This window comes from Thamnophis sirtalis, unplaced genomic scaffold (genome assembly GCF_051295495.1).
Source record: "Thamnophis sirtalis isolate CommonGarterSnake01/CBP01778 unplaced genomic scaffold, rThaSir2_p1.2 scaffold_8, whole genome shotgun sequence".
Taxonomy (NCBI): Eukaryota; Metazoa; Chordata; class Lepidosauria; order Squamata; family Natricidae; genus Thamnophis; species Thamnophis sirtalis.
Genome location: NW_028261388.1, coordinates 18040913 through 18052119, shown reverse-complemented (window position 1 = coordinate 18052119; position 11207 = coordinate 18040913). Strand labels below are relative to the sequence as shown.

Here is an 11207-nt window from a genome sequence, read left to right as displayed (position 1 = left end):
AAGTCAGACTAGATGAGGCACGTCGTTCTCCTGCCTCCTCCTGTAGAGGGCGCTTTTTTAGAGGATTTTTTAAACAGTTAAGCAGAGTCATTCACGGTGACTCTGGCAGCAACTAGCTCAGGCTGACCTCAGCTCTTGCCTTTTGCCTTTTACATTTTTTTTTCTTTTCATGATGACAGTGGTGAGGCTTTGCCTCTCCTGCCTCCCCTGACTGCATGTCCCTGTTATGGAGAGGATGTGTAGCATCCCACACAATACTGAGGACACTGGTCAACCAGCACTTATATGCTATGTCAAGGGTGTCAAACTCAAGGCCAGGGGGGCGGATCCAGACCACAGGGTGCTTAGATTTGGCCCATGGGGCTGCCTTGGAAACAGCAAAGGACTGGCCCACAGTGCCACTGCCAGTGAAACCAGAGCTTCCCAAGCTCCGTTTTCACTGGCAGAGGATTGCAGGAAGCTGTCACAGCTAAAAGCAGAGCTTGGGAGCCTTTTTTCACTGGCAGAGCACAAGTGCCCCAACATGAGTGTCCTGGCCACCCTGGCCATGCCACCCCAGCCCCCCTGAGGTCAAACTGATATGGCCCTCAATGAAATTGAGTATGATACACTTGTGTTATGTGCTGGAGAGAAGGAAGAGAACCTCCAATCATCTTTTCTGCCATTTCTACCACTCCCTGCACAGCTTTTTTTTTTATCCAAAACAGTAATACTTCAAAACTATTCAGTAATACAACAGGACAGGATGCTTTCAATCATGCCTCTATAGAAAGTGGTAAGGATAGGGGAAGGAAGATGTGCTCTTCTCATATGATGCAGAAAATGCAGGGGCTGATGTGTGCCCGCTTCACCAGTGTTTCACTGGGAAGTGACCAAGCTAACCTGGCCGTCAGGTGCACACCCCCAAAAACTTGATAAGTATTAAGTATTTCGTATGTTGATCTACATAGAATTGTCTGACAATGGATCCCCGCTTCACCTCTGCCGTGTTGCTGATCCTTTCCTGCTGGCTTTGGAATGCAGAATGTCGAGAACCTAACAAGATCATCACAGTGACAAATGGAGAACGGTTTGGAGAATGGGGGAAAATGGCCATGTGTCCAGAAGGCTATGCAAACGGATTCTCCCTGAAGGTAAAAGTCTCCTGGTCTTACCCTGTTTAGATCTCATGAGGCTAAAGCACTCTCACAGTCATCTCTCTAAAGTAGTCTTAACCCATTTTGGAGCCTGTTAAAACGTCCCTTAAGCATGGGAAAATGAAATCATGGAACCTGAGGTGATAATACTAAAAAAATTAAGGAAAAGAAAAGTTTTTGAGCAAAAGTCAGATGAAGCATCTTGCTACAAATATCCAGATCAGAGGTAGGCCTGATGAAAGCAGCTATGGTCCATGTATTCATTTTTTGTACCTAATTCAGACATAATGGCTGCAAGCAGTCTAGAGACTATTCAAGATACCCTAATTTATTGAACGTTACTCAGTGCTTCCTTATGAATATTGCTTTTTCATTGTCCTATGGAAGCAATGTTAAAAAGTAGCTCTCAATATTTTATATTATAATGCCATTCACTTGGCCAATATCATTCTCTTATGTTTGGTCAGCCCACTCTAGCTAAGATTCTCTGCAGTCATAACTTTGCAGTAACTTTGTCCTTAAGATGATTTTGCTTCATCCATCCATCCACCCACCCATGGATGATAGGTAGGTAGGTAGGTAGGTAGGTAGGTAGGTAGGTAGGTAGGAGGTAGATAGATAGATAGATAGATAGATAGATAGATAGATAGATAGATAGATGATAGATAGATAGATGATAGATAGATAGATGATAGGTAGGTAGGTAGGTAGGTAGGTAGGTAGGTAGGTAGGTAGATAGATAGATAGATAGATAGATAGATAGATAGATAGATAGATAGATAGATGATAGGTAGGTAGGTAGGTAGGTAGATAGATAGATAGATAGATAGATAGATAGATAGATAGATAGATAGATAGATGATAGATAGATAGATGATAGGTAGGTAGGTAGGTAGGTAGGTAGGTAGGTAGGTAGGTAGGTAGGTAGATAGATAGATAGATAGATGATAGGTAGGTAGGTAGGTAGGTAGGTAGGTAGGTAGGTAGGTAGATAGATAGATAGATAGATAGATGATAGAAAGATAGATAGATAGATAGATAGACAGATAGATAGATAGATGATAGATAGATGATAGATAGATGATAGATAGATAGATAGATAGATGATAGATAGAAAGATAGATAGATAGATAGCTAGATAGATAGATAGATAGATAGATAGATAGATAGATAGATAGATAGATAGATGGATGATAGGTAGGTATGTATGTATGTATGTATGTAGGTAGGTAGGTAGGTAGGTAGGTAGGTAGATAGATAGATAGATAGATAGATAGATAGATAGATAGATAGATAGATAGATAGATAGATGATAGGTAGGTAGGTAGGTAGGTAGGTAGGTAGGTAGGTAGATAGATAGATAGATAGATAGATAGATAGATAGATGATAGATAGATGATAGATAGATGATAGATAGATGATAGATAGAAAGATAGATAGATAGAAAGAAAGATAGATAGATAGATAGATAGATAGATAGATAGATAGATAGATAGATAGATAGATGATAGGTAGGTAGGTAGGTAGGTAGGTAGGTAGGTAGGTAGGTAGATAGATAGATAGATAGATAGATAGATAGATAGATAGATAGATAGATAGATAGATGATAGATAGATGATAGGTAGGTAGGTAGGTAGGTAGATAGATAGATAGATAGATAGATAGATAGATAGATAGATAGAAAGATAGAAAGATAGATAGATAGATAGATAGATAGATGATAGATAGATGATAGGTAGGTAGGTAGGTAGGTAGGTAGGTAGGTAGGTAGGTAGATAGATAGATAGATAGATAGATAGATAGATAGATAGATAGATAGATGGATGATAGGTAGGTATGTAGGTAGGTAATAGATAGATAGATAGATAGATAGATAGATAGATAGATAGATAGATGATAGGTAGGTATGTAGGTAGGTAATAGATAGATAGATAGATAGATAGATAGATAGATAGATAGATAGATAGATAGATGATAGATAGATGATAGGTAGGTAGGTAGGTAGGTAGATAGATAGATAGATAGATAGATAGATAGATAGATAGATAGAAAGATAGATAGATAGATAGATAGATAGATAGATAGATAGATAGATAGATAGATAGATAGATAGATAGATGATAGATAGATGATAGGTAGGTAGGTAGGTAGGTAGGTAGGTAGGTAGGTAGGTAGATAGATGATAGATAGATGACCCAGAATGCACAGTGGGTCCACTCAATGGCTGCAGCATCCATTAAAGCTTGCTGCAAAAGAGGTAATAAAATCAGTTTGCGGTCCGGTGATGACCTCTTAATGACCAACATGACCATTTGTGGGTTCATAGTTGAGAACTATATGCAGTCTTGTTTTTTTTTAAACTTTTGCATTAGGTTCAACCACCTCAAGGTATGAACAAGGATGACACAGGTCTTAATGGCATCCGTCTTCACTGTGCACATGGTGAAATAATTGAGTCTCTTACTGGAGAGTGAGTATCTTTCAGATTTGTCTCTCTGTGTCACATTGTAGAGTTGGCAGAAATGTGTTATGCTACATGAACTGATGTGAGAAAAATAGGATAATTTTTGGTCATTGCATTTTTTGGTCTGTGCTGATATTATGAACCCAAAGAAAATAAGACAGAGAACGCAAGAATCACTGCCTTCCTCAACCTCCAATGTAAAACTGCTTGTCAGAAATGAGGCTGAGTTTGAGGGGCAAAAAAAGCCACTGAATTTGTTCCTGGACCACAAGAACAGCTAGTTACACAGAAAGTTATGGTGCAGATTTATTTATCACACATTATGTACAGTGTTGCAGGACACTAAATGTTTTATGTAGTTTTATGTTATTATGCATAAAACTTCAGTATGATATATGATAAACACTTGAGGGAGCTAGATATATCCAGCCCTGTGATGGCGAACCTATGGAACACATGCCACAGGTGGCACATGGAACCATTTGTTAGGGCACACAAAGTGCTGCCCTGTCAGCTCCAGTGCGCATACGTGCGCTGACTTCGGACTTCATTTTTGGCTGCTTTTCACTCTCCGGAGGCTTCCCTGAAGCTTCCAGAGGGCAAAAAACAACCCAATGCGCAAATTGGAAGTTCGTCTCCGAACTTCCGGTTTGCATGTTGGGCCATTTTTCACCCTCTAGAGGCTTCAGGGAAGGTAGGTAGGTAGGTAGATAGATAGATAGATAGATAGATAGATAGATAGATAGATAGATAGATAGATAGATAGATAGATAGATAGATAGATAGATGATCTGTGGCATTGTTGTAAATTTTTGTGTTTTTAACTCTTACGTGGGGACTGTCTGGGGGAGTGCATGGGTATGTATGATTCGGAGGACCTGCCGGGAGATGCGGGGGCCATGGGGGTGGTTGAGGGGACCAGAGACACGGGAGAGGGTCGGGGTATTACGGTCGTAACAGGGAGGGGCAGATATGGCGGGGACTTTAGGACAGGCCATTACCGGGGAAGGAGGGTTCGCTACATTACAGAGATCCCTCCTTCCGGCCCTATGAGTCCCACTCCGAGACCAGATGGCGCAAGTGATCAGGACCCTGGGCTCAGGCTGTTGTCGCTAAATGCCAGGTCTGTGGTACATAAAGCTCCTCTCGTCCGGGACTTAATTTTAGACGAGAGGGCAGACCTGGCATGTATTACTGAAACATGGCTGGGCCCAGAGGGAGGAGTCCCCCTGGTAGAACTGTGCCCAGAAGGATTTCAGGTGCTGCACCAGCCGAGAGCCCAGAGAAGGGGTGGGGGTGTGGCCGTCGTTATCCGGGAGTCGTTAGTCCCTCGTAGGGTCCCTGCTCCGGAGCTTGTCGGGTGTGTGTCTCTGCTGATAAAGTTGGACCTCAAGGGTCAAGTGGGTTTGCTGTTAACATACCTGCCTCCCAACAGCGTTGCAGCAGCCCTCCCCTCACTCCTCGAGTCGGTAGCCGAGCTGGCAATTGAGTTCCCTAGGTTGATGGTCCTGGGGGACTTTAATTTGCCGTCGCTTGGTGAAAACTCTGATGGGGCGCAGGAGTTCATGGCTTCCATGACAGCCATGGGCTTGACCCAAGTAATTCGGGGCCCAACCCATTCGGCGGGTCACATGCTCGACCTCGTATTCCTCTCGGAGCAGTGGATTTGTGACCTTGGTCTGAAGGGTAACGACATCATACCCCTGTCGTGGTCAGACCACTGCCTACTGAGGCTCGACTTCCGGAGACCAAACCCCCACTGTAGGGAGGAGGAACCGACCAGGTGGTTCCGCCCCAGGCGACTTATGGAACCGTTAAGGTTCCAGACGGAGCTTGGGGTTATTCCTGATACTTTCGCCCACAGTCCGGTAGAGACTCTGGTTGCTGCTTGGCACTCGGCAGCATCGGAGGCCCTCGACCGGATTGCGCCACTACGGCCCCTCCGAGGCGGCGGATCCCGGAGACCTCCTTGGTTCACCGAGGAACTCCGGGAGATGAAGTGCCGGAGGAGATGCCTAGAGCACCGATGGAGGTCCGATAAGTCCGAATCGAACCGAGCAATGGTAACCACCTGCACCAAGGAATACACCAGGGCACTTAGGGCAGCGAAAAGATCTCACATAGCCACCTTGGTTGCGTCCGCTGAGTCCCGCCCAGCCGCCCTGTTTAGGATAACCCGCTCCCTATTAAATAAAAGGGAAGCGGGGGAACCCTTGCAGGGCAGAGCTGAGGATTATGCCCAATTCTTAGCGGACAAAATTGCTCGGTTTCGGTCGGACTTGGACTCCATCCCCGCAGTTCCAGCCGAGGCACAAGAGGATCAAGTAGAACATCTCTGGGTTGAGTTTCAGGATGTTACCCCCGGGGATGTGGACAAGGCCATGAGGGCTGTAAGTGCCTCCACCTGCGTACTGGACCCGTGTCCCTCATGGCTGGTTACTAACAGCAGTGAGGTGACACGAGGCTGGATCCAGGCGGTTGTGACCGCCTCTCTTCGGGAGGGGAACTTCCCCGCCGCACTGAAAGCGGCGGTGGTGAGACCCCTCCTAAAGAAGCCATCTCTGGATCCAGCTGTTCTTAATAACTCAACAACTATCGCCCAGTCTCCAACCTTCCCTTCCTTGGGAAGGTTGTTGAGAAGGTGGTGGCCTTCCAGCTCCAACGGTCCTTGGAGGAAGCAAACTATCTCGACCCCTTCCAGTCAGGCTTCAGACCCGGTTACAGCACAGAAACCGCTTTGGTCGCATTGACCGATGATCTCTGGAGGGCCAGAGATGGAGGACATTCCTCCATCCTGGTCCTCCTTGACCTCTCAGCGGCTTTCGATACCATCGACCATGGTATCCTTCTGCGACGACTGCGGGAGGTGGGAGTGGGAGGCACCGTGTTGCGGTGGTTCTCCTCCTACCTCTCGGACAGGTCGCAGTCGGTGTTAGTGGGGGGGCAGAGATCGTCCCCTAGGCCCCTAACTTATGGGGTGCCTCAGGGCTCGGTCTTATCCCCCCTACTATTCAACATCTACATGAAACCTCTGGGAGAGATCATCCGCAGGCACGGGATCAGATACCACCAATATGCGGACGATACTCAACTGTATCTGTCCGCCCCGTGCCAACTCAATGAAGCGGCAGACGTGATGAACCGAGGCCTTGAAGCCGTTATGGACTGGATGAGGGTTAACAAGCTTGTGCTCAACCCAGAAAAGACCGAGTGGCTGTTGTGTTTCCCTCCCAAAGATTCCACCAATATTCCATCTCTCAGGCTGGGGGGTCAAATTCTATACCCCTCAGAGAGGGTTCGCAACTTGGGAGTCCTCCTGGATCCACAGCTATTGTTTGACCACCACTTGACGGCTGTGACCAGGGGGGCATTCGCCCAGGTTCGCCTGGTGCGCCAGTTGCGACCCTACCTGAATCGGGAGGCTCTCACAACAGTCACCCGGGCCCTTGTGACCTCTAGGCTGGAATACTGCAATGTGCTCTACATGGGGCTGCCCTTGAAGAGCATCCGGCGACTTCAGCTAGTACAGAACGCGGCCGCGCGAGTGATTGTGGGTGCACCTTGGTTCACCCACATAACACCTATCCTCCGCGAGCTGCGCTGGCTACCTGTCGATCTCCGGATGCGCTTCAAGGTGTTACTAGTCACCCATAAAGCCCTACATGGTAGTGGATCTGGATACTTGAGAGACCGCCTTCTGCCAATTACCTCCCTGCGACCAATAAGATCACATAGATTAGGCCTCCTCCGTATTCCATCGGCCAGCCAATGCCGGCTGGCAACTACAAGGAGGAGGGCCTTCTCAGTAGTAGCCCTGACCCTTTGGAATGAGCTCCCCGTGGAGATTCGTACCCTCTCCACCGTCCAGGCCTTCCGCACAGCCCTTAAGAACTGGCTAGCCCGTCAGGCCTGGGGACAAGGATAGCCGCCCCTCCCGAATGATGAATGTATGTTGCTTACTATTTTATTATATGTCTCTATGTCAATGTCTGTATTCCCCCTCCCTGATTTTATGTGAGCCGCCCTGAGTCCCCTCAGGGAAAAGGGCGGCCTACAAATATTAATAAAATCTCTAAAAAAAATCTCTCTGGAGGGCCTCTGTGGGGGGGGAGGGCAGGGGGCCATTCCCTCCCCGGCTCCTAGAAAGCATCTGGAGCCTGGGGAGCACGAAAAATGGGTCCATCGCACAGCAAAAGTGGGGGGAGGGGTGCACACGCATGTGTGCGTGGGGTGCAGTGGTGGGTTTGAAAGAATTTTGGAACCTCTTCTGTATGTGTGGCCTGCTTTCCGGGTCCACTGGTGGAATATCTTCTAACCGGTTTGGTAGATTTGACGAACCGGTTCTACCGAATAGGTGCAAACTGGTAGGAACCCACCTCTGGTGGTGTGTGTGCCTAGAATTATGGGTGTGGGCATGCCCCCGCACAAACCCCCTGCGCGCCCCCTTCATTAGGTTAGCCATCACTGGTCTTGCCTAATGAATAGAAGGATTTGGGGACACATAATAAATGTCTTCCAGTATTGAGGGCATGTCAGAGAAAAGGGGGGAATTGACTTATTCTCCAAAGCTTCAGAGAGCTTTAACAGGAGAGGGAACAACTAGCAATTAAGGAGAACTGTTCTAGTTGTGAGAACAATTAATCGATGGAATAGCTTGCCTCCCAGAGTTGATCATCACTGGATGATGAAAAATAGACTGGACAACCATTTGACTGGTATAAAGTTCTTGCCTTTGAGCAGGGGGTTGGACTAGAAGATCTCTGAGGCCCTTTCTATCCATTGTCTGAATATTGTATTTTTTTACAGGGCTGGAGAATGGGGAGAGGCTGTGAAGTGTTCCAAAGGCAATTTAATGTCCTTTATGCTCAAGGTGGAAGAATATCAAGGATTACTTGATGATACAGCAGTCAATGATATTAAGTTCACTTGCCAAGATCAAGAAGTGCTGCGAGGTTCTTCAAAAGCTAAATGGGGTACTTATGGTGAATGGAGTGCGCCCTGCGACGTTGGGGCCATATGTGGTGTCAAGACCAAGGTTGAGATGCGAACTGAGAAGAAAGCTGATTACACAGGGCTTAATGATGCACGGTTTGCCTGCTGTGATTGAAACCTAGAGGATTCATCATACAACTACAACATCTGCATTTTAAACTTTGCTGATGTGTTACTGAACTACATTTGGGTGTATGCCTGTATAAATAAGTATATATATTTAAAAAACCACACACACTTTGCAGTTGAAATTGAAAAAAAGTTGCAAGTGTCTTTTTAAAAATTGTGTCTCCTGAACTTCCCTCACAGTATGCTATGATTAAGTTCTCTGGGAACTTCAGCTACAGCAAATTCATTGAAAGCGAGATCCTGAACCAATGGGGAAAAGGGCATGGTGTCATATTTGTAAACAAAATATGTATGATATACCATGTTTTCCAGAAAACAAGACAAGGTCTTATTTTCTCTTGACCCCTGAAATAAGTTTGGCTTTATTTTGGGGGAGGTCTTATTATTTTTGAGGTGTAGGAGGCAGCGAATGTGGTCACCTCATGGCTGCTCCTGTGGTGCAATATTTTCAGGGAGGGCTTATTTTCAGGGGAGGGCTTATTTTAGTGCATGCCCTCAAAAGCCCGATTGGGCTTATTCACCGGGGAAGTCTTATAATCAGGGAAACAGGGTAGTTACCATTACTGAAGCTTGGTGAGATGAAATTCTTGTCTGGAATGTACTGACGGTAGGATACAAACAATTCAAAAGAAACAGACCTAAAAAAGAAGAGGTGGAGTTGCATTATAAATGAAAGATGACTACATCTGTACAGAAATCCACAAAATCAAGGATGAAAACCTCCTAGAATCCATATGGGTCAATACAAAAGGAAAAAAAAAAGAATGACATTGTTATAGGCATATACTACAGGCCACCCAACCAAGCAGAAGAGATAGATTAACTTTTTACCGTATATACTCGAGTATAGGCCGACCCGAATATAAGCCGAGGCACCTAATTTTACCACAAAAAACTGGAAAAGTTATTGACTCGAGTATAAGCCTAGGGTGGGAAATGCAGCAGCTACCGATAAATTTCAAAAATAAAAATAGATACCAATAATGCCATTGCCCATTGAATAACATATACAGCCTGCCTGTGCCCATTAAATATACAGTAGCCATTGTAAAAATTTGCTCTGCATAACAAATTATTATCACACAATACCGGTGTATTCAATGAAATACTTCACTCACCTCATGATGCTGATGTCCCGCTGTGATGATGATGTCCCGCCTCCTATGACACACGGCACAGTGATTCCTATCATTGGATCACTGTACCAGAGGAGGTGGGACATCGTTGCAGAGCGGCAGGAGGGGGAGGAAGGGGAATCGTAAGACAGCCCTGCATTACATTAGAACGTGAGGAGGGGGGATGGTGCGGTGCACGCTGCGCGGCAAACTGACACAGAGGGAGGGGAAACTCAGGGGCGCTGGGCCATTCACGAGCGTCACCCAGCGGCATGGCCCCGCCCCTTTTTCTCCTCCATTTCGGGCAAATTTTTCACTGACTCGAGTATAAGCCGAGGCAGCTTTTTTCAGCTCAAAAAGTGGGCTGAAAAACTAGGCTTATACTTGAGTATATACAGTACTATTCAATTAATGAATGTATTTAGGAAACATACCACAGTACTAATGGGAGACTTTAACTACCTTGGAATCAACTGGGAGGAAACTCTGCAGCAAGTGGGAGATTAAACAGATTCCTAACCAACATAGCTGACAACTTCATCACCCAAAAGACAGGAGGAGGGAACTAGAAGAAAAGCTATACTGGATTTAATTCTTACTAATAGGAAAGAAGTGATAGAAGGAATTGAAGTTGCCAGAACTTTGGGTGAGAGTGACCACATCCTATTGAAATTCAACATAATGAAAACACAAGCAACGGAATATAATCCAGCCAGTGTCTTAAACTTTAGAAGAGCTGATTTTAACAAACTCACAAAGAGCTTAAGAAAGATTCCAGGGTGTTTTCTTTTTTGTGGGAAATGGGCCCAAATGGATCTTTGAGTGTTTAAGATTGCAGACCTCTGGTATACGGTCTCCTGCTTGAGCTGCGGGTTGGATTAGAAGACCTTTAAGATCACTTCCAGCTCTATTCTCATTGACTGAAAACACAAAACCTGGGTGGGCATGGCCAACTCGACATCACTTACTCCCACCCAATCACATGACCCCCCCCCCCTAGCCATGCCTACCCAGCTGGTCATTAGGGCAGAGAACTGGTTGTTTAAAAAAACACCAGGAACCACAAAACCCTTCTGACATTTCTCTGTCTCTCCCCCCTCTGTCTGGTATCTCTGTGTCTTTCTATGTCTCTCTCTCTCACACACACTCTATCTCCCCCTCCCTCTGTATCTGTGTGTGTGTGTGTGTCTGTGTGTATCTAACTCCCTCCCTCTTTCTCTGTCTCTTCTCTCTCTGTCTCTCTGTCTCTCTGTCTCTCTGTCTCTCTGTCTCTCTGTCTCTCTGTCTCTCTGTCTCTCTGTCTCTCTGTCTCTGTCTCTGTCTCTCTCTCTCTCTCTCTCTCTCTCTCTCTCTCTCTCTCTCTCTCTCTCT

General features: G+C 45.9%; 1 protein-coding gene across 1 annotated transcript; it reads left to right on the top strand.

Moving 5' to 3' along the window:
• Positions 1–839: 839 nt before the first annotated feature.
• Positions 840–8820, top strand: LOC148044309 (vitelline membrane outer layer protein 1-like). Its single transcript, XM_087722081.1, has 3 exons — positions 840–1133; positions 3509–3606; positions 8407–8820. The coding sequence occupies exons 1-3, from the start codon at positions 963–965 to the stop codon at positions 8705–8707; spliced, it is 570 nt and encodes a 189-aa protein (XP_087578207.1). The 5' UTR covers positions 840–962; the 3' UTR covers positions 8708–8820.
• The last annotated feature ends 2387 nt before the right edge of the window (positions 8821–11207 follow it).

Coding starts and splice junctions, on each gene's coding strand:
- LOC148044309 (XM_087722081.1), top strand. CDS start 963: ATGGATCCCCGCTTCACCTCTGCCGTGTTGCTGATCCTTTCCTGCTGG. Junction 1,134..3,508: donor CAAACGGATTCTCCCTGAAG/GTAAAAGTCTCC, acceptor CTTTTGCATTAG/GTTCAACCACCTCAAGGTAT. Junction 3,607..8,406: donor ATTGAGTCTCTTACTGGAGA/GTGAGTATCTTT, acceptor ATTTTTTTACAG/GGCTGGAGAATGGGGAGAGG.